This window comes from Protomyctophum bolini, assembly GCF_963924005.1.
Source record: "Protomyctophum bolini genome assembly, chromosome: 5".
Classification (NCBI taxonomy): Eukaryota; Metazoa; Chordata; class Actinopteri; order Myctophiformes; family Myctophidae; genus Protomyctophum; species Protomyctophum bolini.
This window is the reverse complement of record NC_137866.1, coordinates 23,887,618-23,910,692: the sequence shown is the minus strand read 5'-3', so window position 1 is coordinate 23,910,692 and position 23,075 is coordinate 23,887,618. Positions and strand designations below refer to the sequence as shown.

General features: G+C 40.2%; 3 protein-coding genes across 5 annotated transcripts; 2 read left to right on the top strand and 1 right to left on the bottom strand.

Moving 5' to 3' along the window:
• The first annotated feature begins 1,269 nt into the window (after positions 1–1,269).
• cd63 (CD63 molecule) lies at positions 1,270–8,782 on the top strand. The gene is made up of 8 exons (XM_080764387.1): positions 1,270–1,428; positions 2,298–2,379; positions 4,729–4,917; positions 5,848–5,922; positions 6,014–6,109; positions 7,272–7,415; positions 8,125–8,208; positions 8,332–8,782. The coding sequence occupies exons 2-8, from the start codon at positions 2,314–2,316 to the stop codon at positions 8,395–8,397; spliced, it is 720 nt and encodes a 239-aa protein (XP_080620513.1). The 5' UTR covers positions 1,270–1,428; positions 2,298–2,313; the 3' UTR covers positions 8,398–8,782.
• Positions 8,783–8,823: 41 nt separating this feature from the next.
• letmd1 (LETM1 domain containing 1) lies at positions 8,824–16,511 on the bottom strand. The gene is made up of 8 exons (XM_080764386.1): positions 16,378–16,511; positions 16,181–16,296; positions 15,544–15,626; positions 15,084–15,270; positions 14,169–14,270; positions 12,840–12,992; positions 12,643–12,739; positions 8,824–10,744 (listed from the first exon to the last, which is right to left on the bottom strand). The coding sequence occupies exons 2-8, from the start codon at positions 16,241–16,243 to the stop codon at positions 10,677–10,679; spliced, it is 753 nt and encodes a 250-aa protein (XP_080620512.1). The 5' UTR covers positions 16,244–16,296; positions 16,378–16,511; the 3' UTR covers positions 8,824–10,676.
• Positions 16,512–17,958: 1,447 nt separating this feature from the next.
• On the top strand, positions 17,959–22,644 carry gtsf1 (gametocyte specific factor 1). 3 transcript variants are annotated; one of them, XM_080762908.1, is made up of 7 exons: positions 17,959–18,090; positions 19,894–19,972; positions 20,410–20,516; positions 20,674–20,797; positions 21,151–21,234; positions 21,734–21,791; positions 21,872–22,644. In XM_080762908.1, the coding sequence occupies exons 2-7, from the start codon at positions 19,894–19,896 to the stop codon at positions 21,948–21,950; spliced, it is 531 nt and encodes a 176-aa protein (XP_080619034.1). In that variant the 5' UTR covers positions 17,959–18,090; the 3' UTR covers positions 21,951–22,644. The 3 variants fall into 3 exon arrangements, with proteins under 3 accessions (XP_080619034.1, XP_080619032.1, XP_080619033.1); XM_080762906.1 differs by having other exon boundaries at positions 17,959–18,100; XM_080762907.1 differs by lacking the exon at positions 17,959–18,090 and adding an exon at positions 19,461–19,543.
• The last annotated feature ends 431 nt before the right edge of the window (positions 22,645–23,075 follow it).

The following is a 23,075-nucleotide window of genomic DNA, read 5'->3' as shown; positions in this document are numbered from 1 at the left end:
CGGCGGGGCAGTTTGTTTAATGCCGCGATGGCTGAGGGGACAAAACTCCTACTAAAACGAACCTTTTTCCATGGCAAGGTTCTGTATCTTTGTCCAGATGGCATGAGATTAAAGAAACGATACAGAGGATGGTCAGTGTCATTTGATATCAAGAGTGCTAGTCGTGTGATGGCCTTATTGTTCATATCAGAAAGTGTGGGTGTAGGAATTACATGGAGTCTTTTCTGAAAGCGTGACTGAATAGATGTAATGCGTTGATCAAACCTAAGTCTATTGTCCAGTGTGAGTCCAAGATATGTGAAGCTGTCTACCTGTTCTATTGTTTTACCATTAATGAGGAGTGTGTTAAGTCCAGTGTGGGTTGTTGTTTCAATGACCAGTTCTTTTGTTTTGACCACATTCAACTCTATAGATAGTTGTCAGTGCACCACTGTGTGAAATGAGAAATGGTATTCTGATAGACCGTAATAGAGTTATTGTCATGGAGCAGTCCGAGAATGGCAGTGTCATCAGAGTATTTAAAGTATGTGATGGGCTAATACAGTCATTTGTGTACAGAGTGTAGAGGAAGGGGCTGAGGACACAGCCTTGAGGGGCCCCTGTGTTGGTGATGGCAGTTGATGAAAATGATGTACCTACTTTAACTGTTTGTGGTCTATTGCTCAGGAAGCTGTGAGTCCAGTGTATGAGAAGTGCAGGGGGATGTTGAGCTGATGCAGTTTCTTGATCATATGATGGCGTTGAATTGTGTTAAAGGCAGAACTAAAGTCAACAAAAAGAATAGTGGCAAAATTGTCCGAAGATGAATCCAGATGTTATATAGATATGTAGGAAAGTGAAGATTTGTATTTTATTTTATCGACCACCAGTTGAGAAACAATGTTGAATGACCTGGTGACGTATGATGACCCATGAGACCCTGACAAAGGCTGAGTACCGAAACGCATTGGTCTTTGCCATGCCTTAAACTCTTAAATACACCTCACTGGAACAGAGTGCCTTGGATCCTCTTCTCTAATGTTACCTAAAACATTTACTTCAATGAGTACAATACTTGAGTAATGGTTTTATAAGTGGTTATATTCATAGCCTACGTTTCCCTTCCTATCAAAATATTCTGTGTATTAAATCAAATGTAGAGCTGAGAAGTTCTTAAGTATCCAAAAATACAAATACCGGTACTCAAGTAAACTGGGCCCGTCATACACTGTGGGAGGGGGGTGGTAGGTAGGGGAAGAGGAGACGAGGAGAGGTCCGAGGAGAGGAGGGACTATAACGGTGAACTGACTAACTGAGTGGTTAACTTCAATACTAGGCTAGCCTACTACTAGTAGTTGAACTGAGGCAGCTCGAACAATACTTCATCGCATTCGTCCCTGGAAGCACTGGGACTTCTAAAGTTTTCCTTCAAAAAAGAAAGAAAAGAAGGTAGGCCGAATTTTTTAATTTGTGTTTGCTCGTTTTGCGGAGATCAAATATTCCCTCGGTAGAAAAAGAACAATGGTCGGTGTCGAAGTTGAAGATTTAATAGTTTTAAACAGTTGATCTAACGACGTCTTTGTGTCGACTGTGTGTTGTTTATTAGAATTAACGGATCTGTCAGCCCGCAACAAATTCAGTTAGACTAAAACTACTTGGATGATTTAATTTTATCAGTGACAAAGCTTACATTGTTTTCTTGTTTGATTAACGGCTTAAGCGACGTACGTGGTCCCCACAAAATGTCGCATTTGGCCTTCGCTACGTTTATATAAGCCAGTTAGCCTATAACTTTTATTACACGTTTTGCATTCTGTATTTGGTACATTACACTCTGAAAACATTTATGGAAACTCTTGAGTCGTAGGTTCGTTATTGTAAAAGGTTTTCATGCATATGGCGAGGCGAGTTGACGTCTGAACACATCACATATGCTATAACTACCAAAACAAAAACCGAGGTCGATGGGGAAATAAGTTGTGTTTATATTGTCAAAGAAAAAAGTTAAAAACACTGTCACCAAAGTAAGCCTAGCTATTCATTAGCCTATATCCTGCCCAGGTCGGATATAATCAAGCTTTATTTATTATTATATATTTTTTTTTACTTTCCTCTTGTGTTTTGTGTTTTTTTACAAACAAACATCTTTTTGACAAAACATCTTTTTGAGTGTTAATTAGATCAGGTAGGCCTATTTCGTTTTTGAGCAGTTTTCCTTAGCTCCCTGTTGTCCATAACACAACATAACATATTTATACTAGTAGAATAACTGTAGAAATATATGCATTTAATTAACTAGTGTTTGTATTTTTATACAGGGAATCGAACCTCATCATGGGGGTAGAAGGAGGAATGAAGTGTGTCAAGTTCCTGCTTTTCATTTTCAACTTCGTTTTTTGGGTGAGTGTGTGTGTGTGTGTGTGTGTGTGTGTGTGTGTGTGCTATCATTTAATTATGAATTTGTCTTGGTTATGAAGACAAAATTATTAATGAAGTTCAGTATCCAAATGACAGGAAGTAAGCTGTTCCTTAAACTTACTTTAGGTGTAGGGTAACACTACCATGCGAACATTGGTCACACATACATCCTATAACAAACATGCCATCCTTATTTGAAATACAATCACTTCCTGCTATTTGCTCTTTTGCTGTTCAGTAATTCTAGACTGTGCACAACATTGTGAAATGTCCAACATATTGGAAAGTAACAAAAGGATTAATCTCAAACTACACAACGTCTATTTTTTCTCTTTCCACTGTTTATGTGAAACGGAAAGGGTAGAGAAAGACTGAGGAGGAGGAGTTTGATGGTGGAATGTTAATCTTGTGACTGATTTCCATGTGTTATGACGACATCATGTGAGAGGTGACATATAAAGATAAATGCATTTTTATTTCACCTACAGTATACAGTGCCTCTCAAGAAAGTTAATGAGTTAAAGTTAATTCTGAAGTTGAACATAGTGGTTTCTGTCTTTTAATATTATCATCTTCACTCTGTTTGCTATCCTGATAAGGCATTTATTCATACATATACTAGGTATACTCAGGCTTGCCCTTCCACAAGTGCCCTTTAACAGACTCAGACTTTCTGTTATGTATAATAATCTAAATGTAACAATGTCCCTTTATAATATATTCAAACACACACACACACACAAATGAAAAAATAAATGAATATATATAAAATACATATATTGTCCATTTTTAAAATGAGTGGATTCTATCATAATGTAATGGTGCAAGTACATTTGGTATCATTGCCCATTATATAGCACTTCTACAAATTGTATACAAATCAGGAAGCAGGCAAGCAACAGTTGTTTTTTGTCTTCTACATCTAAACTTGACAAGATCTTAATCAGATATAAGAGTGGTAAGACCAGTTTGGTTGGTAAACAGTTGTACTTGGAGCATCAGCTCATGTTTATGTAGACCGTGACGTATTGCAATTGTACAGAAAAGAGGGGGGAAACAAGTCTGCTCGAATGTGTCCCAAATATAATGATTCAAAGAAGATATTTAGATTAATATTTAGAAGCTATAATGGCCGAATGTGGGTTCTCTCAGTGCAATAAATGCTTCTGTAAAAACCCAATAAACAAAGTATAAAAAGGATAAGATTTGAAGAATGCATCATCCCCATTTAGCAACTAAATGTAAGTGTGTACACTTTATGTACTTTCAACTTAATTAAGGAATTGTTTGTTTTTGTTATATGGGAACAGCTGAACGCCATTAGCAAATATGTTGAAAGTGATTATAGGTTTACAGATGATGAGTCTGACTCACATGCCTTTCCAAACAGTAGTCAGGTCATCTAATAGTCACAGGATCTCTGAGGCGAGAGTGGAAAAAATGCTTCACTCACGCTGGGCTGAAACTTGTGTGTGTGTGTGTGTGTGTGTGTGTGTGTGTGTGTGTGTGTGTGTGTGTGTGTGTGTGTGTGTGTGTGTGTGTGTGTGTGTGTGTGTGTGTGTGTGTGTGTGTGTGTGTGTGTGTGTGTGTGTGTGTGTGTGTGTGTGTGTGTGTGTGTGTGTGTGTGTGTGTGTGTGTGTGTGTGTGTGTGTGTGTGTGTGTGTGTGTGTGTGTGTGTGTGTGTGTGTGTGTGTGTGTGTGTGTGTGTGTGTGTGTGTGTGTGTGTGTGTGTGTGTGTGTGTGTGTGTGTGTGTGTGAGACATTCTCCCGGATGCAAATAATTGTTGTCATTTTACTTTACTTTTATACTATTCTACTTCAATTACCAACAATAATAGTTGTCTGTTATCTGTAATTCAGCTACTTACATTTTATTTTTAATGACATAACATTTTGACTGAGTTTATTCCTGGATCCATCTGTTCTGCTCTCATACCCAAAGGCAACAGACCTTTCTTACTCAAATAATCATAAATCACCCAGAACCAAGAATAGACAAGATCTTGTTTTATGCTCAATTAAGAAGAAGTCATTGCCTGACCGGTTCAAGTCCAACACAGACCACGGTATGGAGTATGGACATGGTAGCTGGAGAGGTGCCAGTTCACCTCCTGGGCACTGCTGATGTGGCCCTTGAGCAAGGCACTGAACCCCTAACTCCCAGGTGCCACCATGTCCATCACTCCACCATCTCGCCACATTGCATGTATCAGTACCTGTGAATGTTGGATTCATAAAGCATATCGTCTTCTTCTACTCAGTGACATTGCCTCAAATGTAACCTGAACCCCCCCCAATTTTCTCTCTCTCTCTCTCTCTCTGTCACAACAGCTATGCGGTCTAGCGCTGATTATTGTGGGGATCCTGGTTCAGGTGACCTTACACAGCAACCTCATGATCAAGGATGCAGCAGCCTCAGCCATCCCTATTGTCATCATCGCCGTGGGTGTTGTTATTTTCTTCATCGCTTTCTTTGGCTGCTGTGGTGCCTGGAAGGAGAGCTACTGCATGGTCACTACGGTAAAATACACCACACTTTTGTTTTGTCAGAGACCACAATGTAGAAATCGTCACTGTCATGTGGAAAGAAAACCGTGTATGTCCAAAACAGTTTCTTATCCGGATATGGAAAAAATGTCCTCTGTTCCAATGGATTCAATGTACGGGTAGTCATTTTGTCACAATAGCCCAATAGAGCGTCGCAGTCCCGCCCCCTCGAGAGACCCGGAAAATAATTCCCTGTTCATTTTCCTCATAGACTTTTCAAAAATTATTTATTTAAAGACGTTTACGCCGCGGACAAAGCCAAATCTTGTCGTGACAAATCATGACAATTAACACAATGTTTTGGGCCGAAGAAAATGGCATCGTCATGAAAGGGGGCAGGACTGTGACGCTCTATAGCAACGAGATGTAGAAATATTTAGATCTGTCATGGTGATATTGTATTTCCACACTGGGTTCAAAACCTCATGTATTGCATCATATTTGTAAGAGCAAGTTCACAATTACACAGCGTATTTGCCACCGTCTCTTTTGCATAGACCCAATATAGTTCAAGCAGCAAGTTGCTCCAAATGCAGATGGTCATTCAGATTTGTGACGTTAACTTTTTATGGGTTATCTTATTTCCCAAAACACGACCAGAGATTCTTGTATGGTGCAAGTTCCTGTTAATGAGCATTGACCACTGGCAGAAGAACTCTCTTCTTACTTATCGTCTGTGTCTGAAGCCAAAATTAAGCACTGCAGCCTCTTCCTCGACATGGTTCATGGTTAAAGCAAAGTGTAAAAATGTGTGGCTAGTGGTTATGGATTATGGTTCAAATCCACTGTGCTGTCCATGGTAATATGTACATGGCGTTTTTCTATTTTTTTGTCATATCGGAAAAGTATAGTCTTCTAGGACTATGATGCTAATTTTGTGTTTCCTTTCACTCTCACTCCTAGTTCGTTATACTCCTCTCTGTAATCATCATTGTTGAGATTGGAGCAGCCATTGCTGGATACATCTACAGGGGCAAAGTGAGTATTGCTATTTATATATGAATAGACAGGCATGCTGAATGCATAATGCATGTTTTGATTTGGTCTCAACATTTCATCTTCCATGAAGGTCACAGCTGTTGTCCAGACGAGTCTCGCTGACATGATCTCCAAGTATAACACCACTGAAGAAGTTGCGCAGGCTGTGAACAGGCTGCAGAAGGATGTGAGTAACTTGAACTTAAAGTAACTACTACAGATTATTTACTTAGCTGGCCAACACCTTTACATAACATTACTGCATCCTGTTGCAGTAAGTGTTGCAGGAGAATTTTGTTTGGATGAGTATTAACCAATAACCATATATATGTACACCATGTATGTGCACACACACACACACACACACACACACACACACAAAACAAAAATACATCTTATGGATGCACCTGGGACATATCCTCAGTGATGTATCCCAAGGTCATCAGGGTTTCGGGTCTTCCAACATCATACCCCTCACTCAGGTGACCCAGCCGGGGATCGCATCAATCTGGCGCGTGGAAGGACTAGGCTCTGTGGGTTGACTCTTGTCCGGGCCCCTCCTACGTCTCACCAGGTCAGGAGTGGTGGAGGCTCCACCTGGCCCATTGAATGGCCCTCCTGAAGGCCTCACTGTGGGTTTGTTGGGCTTCTTCCTCACGGAAGACACATACTGCTCCTGGGTGCTATCTACATTCTGGCTGCCACCTGTCTCTCCAGTGGTTACCAGACTATTCCTGTCACGTAGTCTATTCCTATTCCTATGAAATAGAATAACTAAAATTTAAATACATCGCATTGATGCACCTGGGACGTATCCTCAGTGATGTATCCCAACTTCCCAAGGTCATCGGGGTTTCGGGTCTTCCATCATCATACCCCTCACTCAGGTGACCCAGCCGGTGTGATCAAGTCCCGACTTACGTCCCAGTAGCTACCCTCGATCAGTCCCATTAGGGAAAAACCAGGGCCACACAATCCCTTCCTCCAGAACTACTCTGCCGGGACTGGGTATGCGGGAGGATCGCATCAATCCGGCGCGTGGAAGGACTAGGCTCTGTGGGTTGACTCCTGTCCGGGCCCCTCCTACGTCTCACCAGGTCCACAGGACCTGTGCGTTGCACCAGGCACTTCATTCAGGAGTGGTGGATTGCGGCTTGACACACACACACACACACACACACACACACACACACACACACACACACACACACACACACACACACACACACACACACACACACACACACACACAATATAACTATACTGTGTGTGTGTGTGTGTGTGTGTGTCAGTACTGAGTATTAATGAGATCTAATTAAATTAACAAATTTCTCTAATTTATTTTTCAGCTGAAATGTTGTGGTGCCAACAATTCCACTGACTGGGGAAAGTACATGCCTGATGGTATCTCTGTGCCTGACACTTGCTGTGTGAATATCACAAAAGACTGCGGACATGGGACGATGACGGATTCCATCAAAGTATACCAGAAGGTGAAGTACTTTGAATAAATGACAAGTGACATATTGATGTCTGCCTTAAGTCACCAGAAATATTGTTTTTCATTTGAGCAAAGATCTGTGCTGTAATGGTGTTTATCGGTTCCAAGAAAATCATTAACAAACCCACTGATGGTAATTATGACGGAGCATTAGTCCGACATGCGGGAACAACGGAATAGCGCTCAAACATGCGCTGCTCCCAAGCTTGCGGTTATGGTTAGGTTAGGGTTTGAGGTAGGTTGTCGGTCTAATGACTGTCAGACCAATAATAGTGTCAGAACTAAAGCCTGTACCCGATGCACCCAGACTATGGCTGTACGCTGGCGTAAATAAATCATTGTCCACAGGTTGAATTCAGTTTGTTTGCATATTTACTTCCATTAAAGTGCATTTACAAAACAAACAACTTCTCAGTTCCTTGTGACATTGTCATGGCGTATTTCAGCCCAGGTGAATGCCCTCTCCCAATCACCCAGGCCTTCATACGGTATGCTCTCTGTCTATCAGGCCTAGAGGTGTGCCCAAACAATAATCTAAATAATAATCTCAAACCTAATAAGGCTAAATAATAACAGCAATATTAATAATAATACTCAGAACATACAAAAAAATGTGCCTTTGCTTTCCTTTCAGCAAATTCCAATTAATTAATTAATTAATTGAACTGCTTCAATTTACTTTTTCTCTTTGTGACCTGCAGGGGTGCAATGATGCTGTGGAACAATTACTGAAGAAGAACATCCAGTGGATCATAGTTGCAGCTCTTATTATTGCTTTCCTGCAGGTACGTATCAATAAATATGAACAAAAACACCCCATAATATATACATTATTCAATACAAACGCATTCACTCATACATGTTTCACAAAGTACAGTCATTCTGATCACTGCTTTTCTTTTTTCCAGATAATGGGCATTGTGTTTTCTTGCATGCTAATGAGAGGCATTCGCAGTGGCTATGAAGTCATGTGATCCTGCTGAAAGATATTGGAGTCAGTGGTTTTGGTCATGTTAATTGGGAGCTTAATTTAGAGCCTTTTAATATCTACATCTCATATTTCTGATACAATGCACAGAACAATATTTTTTGTGAAAATATTTTCAAAGCCAACAATATCACTACCTAGAGATAGAACTTTAGTTTCCTAAATGCTGGATTTAAGTAGGTGATGGAATATTAATTTTGCATTGTTTTTGTCATTGATGTATTTTCTTGTTGAATGTGTGGATATTCCTTTTAACGTCCTTTGACTTAGCTTATTTGGTAAAATTCTTGAATTTCTAAAAAGTGTTGATACTGGAATTTTTGCGTTGCTGGTCTACAGTTTCTATTTTTATTAAAGACTATAAAATAACATTCAATTTGCTTTTAATATAAATTACATGAGGAATGAGAGATGAGGGAAAAGTAAATTTATTTCTCAGAGAAACAAAATAATATTGGCACAGCAACACAACACTGAAGAGTAATTGAACAAAAATCTCATCTGTAAAAAACAAAACAAGGCATACAGAATGGGAGAATGAAAAAACAAAAATAAATGAATAGCAATGACAAATTGTACTACTTGAGAAAGGCACATACCAAATGATCCCTCCGATTTCACAATTTACAACCCCGGTGGAGTAATCACCGTTTTTGCTTTCAGTGCATGACAGTTATCCTGTGATGAACAGATAGTGGACTTCCTTTTTAAGCCTTCAAATTAAGGAGAACAAGATGAAGTAAACGATGCAGTTGAATACATAAAGTGCATCAAGTACAATAAAATTAAACTACCATACATATAATGTAAGCTGAGAATCTTAACACACATCAAACAAAATTGAGTTTCTTTGCAATTCAAAGGCCACCACCAGGCCGTTTTCCTTTACAAGACAACATCCATAAATGTAGTTTACATTTACTTTAATCACCCTTTAAGTATCCAGTCCAGTCAATGGATTTGGACAATGGCTGCCTGATAACATACTACTTGATTACTTTACTGTTTTCCCAAACATTGCACGTTTATTCAAGGCTTGAAGGTTACCAATCTTCTAGAGCTTCACTCTACACACGCCCAGTTTTTTTTGCTTGTCTTTTCCTACAAACCTTAATACTGACTGAGGCAACATGAGGACAGTGGTAAATTAAACTAAAGTAAGTATAAAAGCATGAGGTCATGAGGTCAGGTTTAAGCTAAATGTTGGAATACATGCTTACCAAAATTCTTTAGTGTGTTATGTTCCGTTTCTAGACTGGAATGTTTATGGCCAATTTACTCTTATGAACTCTAAACATTAACAGACTGTAAAACCAAGTTCAAGGTATATTTCACTTTCAAATAAAAATAAATGAAAAAAGTACCCACTCGTGCATTAGAATGTCCTAATGCGTGAGGGGCCGTGATTTTAATTACTTTTTTAAATTTCTTTCTGATATATTCTTTGAATGTTTATTGTGTTTGAACTTTTGTATTTTATGTTCCCTGCTAGTGAAGCGTAATGATATATAACTTAGAATGTAAACAGAATTCAAGCATGTCTTAAAGTGGTGACTAGCTTGAGATAGTAACAGTGCATAACCATGCATTTCCCTAGGGGATTTGAACGTTATCAACCCACAATCACCAGTGGGTTACTTATCAAGACCATGCAATGGAGCCTACTGGACCTATTGATGTTGTTGTCAGCTATTGTTCGATGTTGCGTTGTCCGACTAGTAACCTCATGGCCACATAAGTGTTTGTATAGCTTAGTTTCACAATGTTTTTGGTTTGGCTGCAGTAATTTCACTTCTGCGTTTCCTAATTGCAGACAGGCTCCAGTAGAGCTTGCTGGCTTCATGGCATGGTCTTCTTGATAAGTAACCTACTGGTGATTGGTTGAGTATGATACGAATGCCAACATACTGAACTTTACTGCAACAGGTAATAAATGTCTAAACCTCAATTACAGAGATGTAGCTGTACAGTTTCAGTATTCAAATGTATTACTGCTATGACACAGGACAGTTTAACCTACTGTATATCAGTGAACAGCTCCATTGAGAATGAGCAGGGATACACCAGTACCAGTATATAGATATCAGGATTTTTGACAGTATAGTTGTAAGAAAGAGTTGTTCCACACCCATCATTTTAAAATCACTAGGATATCCCACGTTACTGGAATATGAAGTGTTACAGATGCTGACACCTTTGGGGAAGTGTCTCGGATGAACATAGCTCATGGAATACTGGAAATGGCAAACTGCTCCGGACTCCCCGTCAATGAGTGTTTGGGTAGTTGGCAGAAAGTAATACCATGCTGTACAAAAGTAGAGATACCTCAGAGTCTGAAAGAAAACAAAAAAATACATATTGTATTGAGTTGAACAGGTTTGTCGTGTGTGTGTGTGTGTGTGTGTGTGTGCGCGCGTGCACGGGGCTCAACTATGTACTAAAATTGTGACAAACAGCACATACATGGTGTTAAAATAGTCTTAATAGAACATTATCTCAATATCAGGCTCAAGTACAGTATAAGTAATCATTTTAAGTTTTTTAAGTTGACAAATTGACAGTCTTTATTTAGACATGATTGTCACAAATCATGTCTAACGCCTCTTTTAGACGGCGACCATCTCCAGATAAAACGGCAAAGTCCCGTTGCGTTCTAATTTTTTATTGAGCCTTTACACGAGAACGCACACTTTATGAAAACGCTATAATGTAGCTAGGTGGCGGTAACGCTGCCAAATAGACCAGTCACCCACGTACAAGAAGAAGAACCAGGTAGCCCCCCTTCACGCAACCCTATCAGGGTTTTGCTTCCAGACCACGACAGGGTTGTGGCCGTCGCTCACTGCCTGCTTTCTACTAACGCATCGAGGTGACAAACAGGCTAACAGGCAGCCCAGACCATGCAGGCAGAGCGTGCCATGGGATGTATTATGGGACATATTGTATAATACATACATTAGGCTACATACACGCTGCCTGCCACCTATCACAAGGCATTTCATTTACATCATGGTTTTACATTCACCATCACTGATGAGCGGCACTTGTTAGGAGGGAGGCTTGTTCATTGTAGGAACTAATAAACATGCGTTGTGAGCCATGATGTCATAAGTTTTGCGGATTCACCGTTTTGCCTGTTTAGATGGAGACTCGAGAGGAAACGGCGTTCTCAAAGATTTCCACTCTGGAAGGTGGTTTTACTTTGTTGCGTTCACCTCCCCAAACCGCTGTTCGTCTAAAGGGACCCCAGCAAACGATACTTTATTTTGCCGTTTCCTATGAACACCGTTCTCATCTAAAGACCACCTAAATAAAGACATTTGTCACAAACCATGCTTCCTGTCACGTTTTGTCAACTTTATTTCGAATTGCATCGGCTAGACTACAAATTGTATAGTGCAGGATGCAAATGTCTGCAAATGGTTGGGATGTACTGTGGCAATTGCAAAAGTAGTTCCAAATCAAATATTATGATTGGGATAACAAATATGATTGGGATAATGGTTTATGAAAAGCTCTTAACCCTGTTCAGTTTCACATAGCTTCATTTGATTGGCTAGGCGGCAGATTTGAACCAGAATCACATACTGTATGACACCTACATAGTGTTTCCGTTTAAGATGTGCTGCCGCCTGCCGAGCCAATCAAATGAAGCTATGGAAAAGTAAACCAGGAAACCCAGGATAAAAAGTTAGGCCCCATTTAGACATTAGACTTACATCCAGTCATATCCGATTAGTTTCTCAAATCTGATCTTTTGGCCCGACCATTCACTGTACACTGCATTTGCAAGTGACCAGATCGGACGTGTTACAGATCTGTGTTTTCAGACTGGCAGCCAAATCCAGCCTGAAGCAGCGTCTGTGCCACATCCAGATTGGAATCCAGTATAAACACAAACAAGTCACATGGAATCCGATTAAGTCAGGTTTACTGCGTTCAGACTGAGACAGATCTTCTGAAATCAGATTTGAAACCACCTCTGAATTTGGGGCATTTTGAAAAATCGGATTCCATGTGACTTTGTTGTGTTTAGACTTTTTTTAACAAATCGGAATTCCAATCCACAGAGCCTTAGGCTCTGTGCCTATTAGCCTCTTCCTTGGACTACACTCAGTGATAAGATGCAGCACTGTGGTAGGTTTCTCAATACTAAAGCCATTGTACACATACAGATATAAACATTTGCATATGGTCTGGGTAGAACAAGAGAGAGGAGAATGTATGATACCTTTCAAGGGGATGGTGACCTGGAGCCACAGTGACAGCCACTCACGACACTGATTGATGCTAAGAACATCAGCGTGGATTCCCCTGACATGACATGCCTGAATACAGTACAAATCAGTGTTATTATCACTAGGTAAAATGTTTCTGCAGTTAATCCTTTTTTCATTTTTTTTATATTATTTAGGGTAATTTACTGACCTGTCGGAGCTCGGACTCACTCAGCTCATGAGGACCCAGTTTGATGAGGGCACGGTCAAGCTGGAGCAGCTCCAGTGCGTGGCTATTCAGCCGCCTGACAATAAAGAAACTCGGCAGATGGGTTGTCAGGAAGAGCAGGGGGCTGATATGTCTCTGGGTGGTAGAGAAGACAAGAGTGAGCACGCTGAGGTTGTGGTGCAGTTAAGTTGGTTTGTCTTCATTCATTTGTGTTCCTGCACTCTTAAATGTGCCAGAAATACTATACCCGTATTACCTACAGTAGCGGTTGGTTGTGGTGGTGGACATAGTAAATGTAGGCCTAAGTGTAACCTCAAGTCAACAAACTGTTTAACTGTCAATATTCCAGGCATTAAATTGCAATTTTATTTTCTGGGCAAGGTGTCTGCAGGTATCAGGAGTTCAAATGTAAGACTTTAATGCCCCACCAAGAATTTAACTTAAGACCAAACTTGCAATGAAAATGTATGCATATTGTTCACCAGAAAAAGTATACATTTCATATTGTTAAAGTGAAATTTCTTTTTTCTAATTTCACTATAACAAACATTTGAAGTAGACATTGTTGCATTATTCTCTGTGCAAGAAATGTGTCTTCCTGTCGCTATCTCTTTCTACTTCCTTATTTACCAAAAGAAAAAACTTTCCAGCCAATAATAGAATGTTATCTTGCTTGACTAAATCCAACTGAAGCAGAAAGGACAAGTTGTCTTGCCAGAATTGCCCCTACTCAAAGTACTGTATAGAACCATTTATGTTGCCTTCAATGTTATTTGGTAGCGTAGAAGCACCCAGGAACTCTTAAAGTATCCTTGCACATTCAATAAAATCTTATATGCAGTATATTCTATTATATTAGGTAGTTTATCAAAACTCAGTCGCACCGTATAGGCAGACCTCAATCAAAAATGATATAATAAGAAAGAAAAAAACATTAAGGCCCATTAATTTAAAACATATTTAATAGTTTTTAAATGCCCACAGACAGACACCCTGGCAGGGTTTAAAATCCAAAGTAGGTAAGAATCACTGGATGTTTTGTTGTTATGTTGTACTTTAGTATGAATATGGCAATCAGCAATAGCAATGCAGTGCTTCCATATCAAACACAGAATATTAATTAAACACCCCATGGGGGGGTCCGTACGCTTTTCCGACCAGTCATTGGTCCGACCATCCAAAATCTATTAAACCTACAAAACTTTGAATAGGTCAATGTTCTAAAATGTATTGGTATCCAGAACCAGTAGAGTCAATCAAATTGACTTTTTCAGGAGAGACAGTCTAAGGAAGGTATCTTAGTTCACTAACCATTTGATTTTCGCTCATCCTCTTTATACCCAGTGGAGGTCCAGAGAATAGACTCCGCACAGCATGGATTTCAGACACATTGGGATGTGCTCCACTTTGCACCTGGAAAATGCAGATACACAGCCTTATCCAACTGACGTAAGCACACAGCATACATACTGTATTAATACTAATTTGGCTATGTCTGGTATTCATTAGTTTGGGACGTAAATGTAGCCAATTAAGATGCAAAACAGAGTCTATACTACTACTACTATACTGTCACAAATTCTCAGCCATCACCTTCCTAAACTACAAGCTCGTCAGTGGCAACAGCTTACAGAGGATCTTATCCAGGGTGCAGTGGTGATGACCATTGACCTGCAACTGCCACATACACACCGTCATATTGGAGTGGATGGATTGATTATCAGTACGGAGTCGGACGGGTGTATCAGGTCAGCAGAAGTGAAGGCGAAGGACCGCCCCCTACTGGTACCCGGTGTCCCACCTCATAAAGCTTCCGACTATCACGAAGAGGACGAAGACAGCTAGAGGACTGATACCGCTAGGGAATGTTTTACTATACTATAATATACTATACTATACTAATGTATGATGTTCCTTTCGCTTTACATTTAGCAGACGCTCTGAGACTTACAACGTACATTTTTGTCAAACGGGGTAAGGTAACGGGATAAGGTGTCAAGAAAGGAGAGCTAAGAGGACAAATGTGATCTATATAATTATTATAAGATGACATTTTTGGGGGAGCATGAATAAGACAAACACACAGTCCATAGACTTGGCTGCCAAATGACATCATGTCTGAAAGCCAGACGTTTGTTTTGAAAAACAAACATATATATAGACTGACAGGTAGACAGGCAATTGGCAAATGGTTATTAGAAATAGAATAGAACCAGGCTATCTTACTTTACTGCACAGGTGTTGTAGGCCTCTCTTAAGGGGACCTTCTTTGACCTGGTTGCCTGTGTTCTCAAGTTCCTTAAGCACTGCCGAATGGTGTTGGACCCTGCGGGAATGGTACACACCTCTGAACTCCACCCGCTGTTTCAGAGTCCAAAAATGGGGTATTAGGAGCTGCCGAGGGAAAAGGTACCTGGCAGTGAACAGGAGAGGATGGTACCAGAGGGAAGACGAACACAGTGATGGGAAGAATAATGTCATGACAGGGAAAGGTAGGACGGGCCAACAACACAGAGGGTTGGGAAGGCAGGTGGCATGCATTGTAGAGCAGTAAGAGCACCATGTATTATTATTATTATTATTGAGTAACATATTGTCGTATTGTTAACATATGTCACTTTCAATCGGTTTAATTTGCAGCATATACCATCTAACAGTGATGAGTGAAGTGAGGTGACATACTTACATCAGGAGGAACACCAAGTAGTTGGCAAAGGGGGGGATGGATATCACCACCAATGGAATGGCTTTCATCATGTCTCTGCGAAACTGAAAAACAAAGAGAACGATTATTCTTTTTAATGTCAGTCTATTATTGACCTTACAAATAAAGCTGTTCCCAGATGAAAAGTAACTATACATGGAGTATGATTTACAATGATTATCTTTATGAACATCACTTACAAAGTACCTTACACTCCATTCTAAACCTCAGATATCTGAATTGACTGGTCAGGCTCCAAAAGTTGACTGGAGGTTCACATGGTTCTATACTAGATCCCTTCCCGTTTTCTCTATACTCTACACCAAATATTGTCGCCAAAAATAGACGGTGACAATCTGCAAGCTCACAACGCGTCACAGATATACAAGTTGTGAGCGTTTAGATATGCCATTTTCACAGAATGCTAACCCCAGACAGAGGGACGCTAGGGTTCATGGGACTGATTAAATGCATTTAAAAATCACAAACTGAACAGTCAGACTGTTGAAGTTCAACACAATTGCTACATATCTTAACAAACTTGCTCACTAAACTTGGTTTAGTGAGCAAACGGTGTCGTGCAAAGAATAATAATATCCTATACAGTCAGGACACTCACCTGCCAAAGCTTTTCCATGTCCCTGTAGGGTAAATCCTGGACTGTTATGCTGTTGGTGTACATTGCCGTTTTAATTCTCCTAATATCTTTGGCATCTTTGAAGAGCAGCTTGAATCCTGGAATAGTGACATACAGTATGGATCAAGTCTACACAAGTTGGGAGTACCTTTTCTGAAGATGAATGTGTGGTGGTTTACCTTCTACAAAAGTGTGATAGAGCTGATAAAAGCGGGGGAGCCGTCTTTTAAGGTATCTTTCATATTTGTCATTGGCCCGCTGTAGTCTGGACACAACATATCGGCCAACACCTTGCGTGGCTTTTGAGGATGAGAACTGTCTGCACAGGGACAAGCTGTCATGTATAAAGAGGGAACACGTTAGCTCTTATGGTATTCAGGGTTTACCATAACTAAATGTGGCTCGGCTCCTATTATCTCCTATGTATCCTTTAATTTTACACCCAGAGCCTCAGCCGATATAGATAGATCTATATAGTAGATATAGTGCATGTATTGTATACACACACACACACACACCACAGACAGACAGACGCACGCACACAGGAAATTATCCTGTGTTGCCTGTCAGCGTTGCGTCACCGTCAGAGACTGTCCCCTTTTTAATCAATGAAGGGTGGCTCCACTGCCCAGTGCCTACGATGCGTTGCGTTCGGTGACTGCATTAAAATTGCCCCGGTTCGCTTTTTGACGCGCATCACACGCGCCCGGTGGAGCCCCGCCGTTAAAATTTCCCCGGTTCGTTTTTTGACCCGCGTCACACTCGTCCAGTGGAGCCCCGCCGTGACGCTCGTACTTTACGAGCATGTCAGTCATGTTTCAGGGCTAGTGTTGCCTAACCTATGAAGGAAGCTATACCTACATGGCCAATGTCCAGTTCAAGTGTAAATTAATCTACAAGCAAACTCCGGAACTTGTATAATATAACACTTTAAATAAACACAAGTACTACTACTATTAAGAAGGGTAATACGCTTGCCTGTTAAAGATGTTGTGATAACATCAGCTGATATATGACAGCTAAACCAAAAACTAAGGTAAATCTAATAAAATATAACAGCGATAAAAAATAAGTATGAACCGTATACCTTGATTGAGATGACACATAAGGAGAATAAAGGCCAGTTGTTATCCCATTCACTCGTAATGCATAACGTCGTGCCAGAGACAAATGACTACACAGTCCCACACAAGACAGCGCCATTTTGGTAAGGGCAAATTCCTGGTGGGGACAACCATAGATAGGGGGAGGGGAGTAGGGACAACCATTTACCGTAATTGCTGTTGTAGCACTACACCACAGGGTTATGTATGTACCGTAATGATTGTTGTACAAGTTTGGAGGGAAAACCTGGGGAAACCCCTTATTTATAAGTGTGTGGAAAACGTTGTTATGGAGGAAGTGGAACTTTATTTTGTCATTTCGTCAGCCTATACCTTTTTTTACAGCACCCATATAAACAGGTTGGTTGTGTGTAGAAAGTGTTTTAGTTCCTTCAGGCAATGATAGACTACTAATCTTGCGTCACCAGACTAATTAAGGTTGAAGATTCTTTCCGCAGTGGCAGTGAGTCAATATTTGTTTGTTTGTTTGTTTGTTTGTTTATTAATTGATTGTTACATTAATTTATTTTATTTTATTATTTATTTATTTATTTGGGGGGGGGGGGACTTCCTCGATAGGAAAGGAAACAGGTGACCGCGTGGGTGGGGCCATGGGGGAGAGGGTGGGGCTCACTCGTGGTCATCTTGGTTGAGGTCGCACGCACGCGCACAGCGCCGCACACACTTCATGAAGAAAATTGACACCAGAATCAGCAGATGATTGACGACGCAGAAGCACAGCAAACGATTAGACGAAGGAAGTAACGAACTTGGTTTGCTGCAGCAAAAGTGACAAGTCGTAAGTTTGTAATGTTGATTTTATGTCTTTGTTCGTGTGGTCATTTTGTATTAACTTTCCTAAAGTTAACGTTGTCTTTGAACTACTGTTAACGTTATAAATTGTTGGCGTGCCACGTGCTATTTAGTTGACGCCAGTTCAATAAAGCCGGTGCGTTGCATTTTAGGAGGAGGCCGAGTCGACATCATGGCCGACATTCATAAGTAGAGAAACACAAAGTGACGAATAATTTCTACGGTCCAAGTCAGTTCAAGTTATGTTTCATCAGAGAACGTACCAAAAAGCATCGACACTACAGGCCTTCTGCAAGCCAATTTAGGCCTGCTAGGTCATTGTTGTCGAACCAGACATTATAAATGCAGAAGTACGGCGGTAAAAAACCTGAACTATTCTACACTACAACAAACCAAGCGTGGTTCACAGCCAGGGCATGGCGATGTAAAATGGCGATACCATGCGGATGCGTCAATATGCCGACGGTCCATTGGTCCGATCGACAACCTACCTCAAACCCTCAGCCTAACCTCCCCCGGGGCAGACACCTAAACCTAACCACCCACCCTCTCCCGACCCCCAGCGCACCTCGGATCATAGGGTGCTTCCCGTGGGCTTGTTGATCTGCTGTTTTAGAACATTTCGATTTCTCGTAGAGTCTGTGTTTGGGGGTACAATACATGCCATCGAATTTCTACGCCGCCGTACAAAATGACCCCGGGGCCCGGTGTAAACAAGCCAATTCATCCTCTTTGCAGATCTGTCGTGTATTGTACTGTACTTCCCTGTGCTTGTCCAGTGTCCACGCAAACTGTTAAGTGTTAATCAAGTATTTAATCAATCAATCGTGTAAGAAAAGTGACGTGAGCTGTACACGGTCAAGTGTACAAGTGGTCAATTTGAAGGTCCTACATTGACACAAGTCAGAAGTTGTGTAACAAATAAAAAGCCTACTTAAAAGTAAAACACTTGTCTAGACTTATTTGTTCGGATACCAAACGACTCGCCCCTTTACCAACTCGCCCCCGCGAAATATTGTAATGTACTTTACAGTTAATTTAGTACCTCCCTCTGAAATCTGTAATTATCTTGTATACAGATTTAATTGATTGTATAGTAGTCAAGAAAGAACAACATGACAGTCACAGAGACGGTGGCTGCTTAATTAAGTTAATTTAGGACTATAGCAGTTCATTTCCTTTTTATTAAATATTTCTTCCATGGTTTCTTCATGGCTCTTGTTTAGTAATGGCATCATCATGCTAGTATGCCCATGGATATACAGAGTGAACTTAACAATGATAAATTAATATGATAATACCTTTTATATAATCACTAACATAAATTTTGTTATTTACAGCTAGTTCAGAGGCGTGTAAGGAACTTGAGAACACAGGCAACCAGGTCAAAGGTCACCTTAAAAGAGGCCTACAACACCTGTGCAGTAAAGTAAGATAGCCTGGTTCTATTCTATTTCTAATATCCATTTGCCAATTGCCTGTCTACCTGTTTTTTAAAACAAACGTCTGGCTTTCAGACATCATGTCATTTGGCAGCCAAGTCTATGGACTGTGTGTTTGTCTTATTCATGCCCCCCCAAAAATGTCATCTTATACTAATTATATAGATACATTTGTCCTCTTAGCTCTCCTTTCTTGACACCTTACCGCTTACCCCGTTTGACAAAAATGTACGTTGTAAGTCAGTCTCTGGTAGAGTAATGGGCGAGATGGAAAAGGGGCGACCTGTTATCATTTGCTTTATATTGTCAGAACATTAATGTTCCTTTTTGTCTTTAGATGTTGACTGTATCAAGGCATGCCCGCAGCAGCAGTCCCGATGGGACCAATGTGGACAACTCCTGTGAAAAGGAATTGGGTAAAACCTGTTCGGGAATGTTAGCAAAATGTGTGGGCAATCTGCAAAACAAATTTACCAATAGCTTTCTTCACAAAATGTGTTTATAAAAGGTGTCTATCACCTCAATTTGTTCCAACCCAACTCTCTTGGGAAACTTTGACAGCTGCTGAAAGTTGGAAGCCTGGCCGAAAATTCAGTGTCATGGTTGGGTTACCATTAACCTATATGCAGGCGAAATGTACAAATTTTCATTCTGCTTTAAGTGGCATGTGACGGGTCAATTTAAAAAAAAAGATTCTGAATCCATTGCAAGCATCTGTTTTGCACGAAAAACACTTTGTAGACACTTTTCCAAATTCCAAATTTGTGACCCTAGAGACATGCATAGTAAAAGTAATTTCCTCTCCGTATCACTACAATACTCAAGAGAATATCATGTCTGCTCTTACCCATAGATCCCACAAAGGACTGTGACCCGGACAAACTGCTGCAGTGCCCATACGACCCCAACCACCAGATCCGGGCATGTCGTTTCCCATACCATCTGTTGAAGTGCAGGAAGGTTGGTAACAAAAGTGCAAATGTTTTACAACTGTGTAATCAGTCGCTTACATCTAGGATTATATGTATGGCAATTTAAACGGGAAAGTATTTGTTATTTTAGTTCTTACTGTACTTTCAATCAACTATCTCAGCTGTAGTAAATGTTTTTTTTGCAGAATCACCCCCAACTGGCCAGCGAACTAAAAACGTGCCCTTTCAATGCTCGACACCTGGTGCCCAAGAACGAGCTGGCCCGCCATACTGCCACCTGTGAGGACAAGAGATATATCCACACTGCAAGTAAGATAACTTTGTCTTTTCTTGTTTTGATTTTAAGAAAAACCAAATTATTACACAATCGCCTAATTGCAATTATTTCGCTTAATAGTCATAATCACAACATTTTCCAATAGTAGTGGAAATAGCTGATCTAGATCGTCTATATAATATTATTAAATATGTCGGTCATTTCTTTGTATTTTTAAAAAGAAGCATGTTCAATGCCAAATAACGCAAATTTAATTTAACTTTAATTGCAAAAAATTTTGTATGACAATTAAGTACATTTTCATGATCATGACAGCTCTAATTGATTTTACATGTAATTTAACTCAAATAATATTCAGTACTGAGTTTGAATTTGTATTTCACAGACAATGAGGAGGAACAGCAATACAAATGGCAGGTCCCTTGCCCAACCTGGACAACACCTGTCACGGAGGAAGACTGGGAGAACGGTCAGTTGCATTTATTTTTATTTTGTCTTTTTGAGTGGTGCAACCACTCCTACAACCAGCAATGTCTGTGTTCACCTATGCATGTATTAATGAGCACGAGTATGAGGGGGGAGTTGCACCACTCAGTTCACACGGATGTGATTTTGTTTCGATTTTTGCCTACGAGTCTGACATAAAGAAATTGTTGCGGAATCTCTCGAGGAAACAGGGCACTTTAAACAAAGATGACAGACAATTCTGAATCTTTACTATTAAAGGTACATTTTACAATGTAAAATGCACAGGGAAATGCAGTTCAAGACAAGGTCTGCTAAGGGGAATTAAACGCATGAAAGCACAGCTTGTTTCCATTGGGGTCCTCAATTCATTGAGAATGGAACAAAATACAACCAATCCAATTGTATAAGTTATAATGTATTAACATACTCTACCATACAGATTGGATACAAGTACATTTTATTAATGAAAAAAGTCTGCCCTTTATTTTAACTTCTTGCAGAGTCTGACGATTCAGCAACTCCTTTTGTGTGGGGCATTTCCAACACACCAAATCAAAGGTTAGTTCTTCCTTTTGAATATTCCTATACATGTATTGGCACTTTTCTTTGTCTTATTTTATAAATATACTCTCCTTCAGGCTGGAGTTGGACACAAGCCACCTTACCTCCATCCTGCGAGTCCCCAAGACGCTGCCATGGCCTGCTTTCCGGCAGTAATTTTTATTTTTGCATGGTGTTAATTTTGTTTTGGTTTGGTTTGATGTGAATTTGCATGCTTTGTTTTGTATTTCTTTTGTTTTGGTTTGATGTGAAGTTTAGTGCAGGAAAACATTCCTGGCATGGCATTTCATGGCATAACCACTAGATGGCAGCACTCATCAGGTTTAAGACTTAAGATTGAACAGCCTAGCCAAGTGCTGTCTGACAAACTCGCTGCAGGTTTTGTACCTGTTTATAGCCTCAAGACAATCGGATGTTTCATCTAACCAGACTACTAAACTATTTTAAAAAGATGGTTGTTATACTGTAAACTTCTGCAGAATCTGATGTCTTGAATGTTTTTGCAAGATCGCCAATGGCTTCAGTAATCCTACAGTGATGACTGCCTGCCAACATGTTATATCCTATCTAAATGGCATCATTGATTCATCATTCATGTGATGGCTGTCTATTTTTGTTCAGGCTATTATTGGAAGTGTTCAGATGACCACCCTTCTTGTTACCATTTGGAACGACAAAATATGACTCCTCAGAACATGGTGTACACAACGGGCTGGCAGTAGGGATGTCCTTGCTGTATCCATTACCAATATGTGATGTCATTGGCTTGATTTTTGTTAAGTTTGTGTGACTGGTTTGTCAAAGGGTATTGCTTTTTGCACTCAGTTTCTGTTACAAAAGGTTCAAGGTTTGTGTACAGGTACATGAATAAAATGTGTTTGCCCCTCAGACATTGCACCAGATACTTCATGTCAAAACTGACATCTACAGTGTGTGTATACACAATGGCTGTCGCAAATAAGAGACATAAAACGCGCTATTACTTTTAGAAAGAAATTAGGCATTGGGTTTATTTAATTTTCTTATCGAAGGATAATTTTTCCAACTGAAAGTATTGCTTAGTGCTGTATTGAGATATGCAGAATATCGGACTCTTTGCAGCCTTTACCAGCCTTCAGATTTATGTCACCTTGCTATCTGCATAGAGACACAACCCTTTTGAAACTCCGCCAGTCAGTGCTGGCTGTGAGACATGCTGCAAACAAGTTTTAGACACGCATCCAGGGCTTGTCGCCTGCAAGTGAAACCCAAGCTTCCCTGTCAGTCTTGTTTTATAATTGT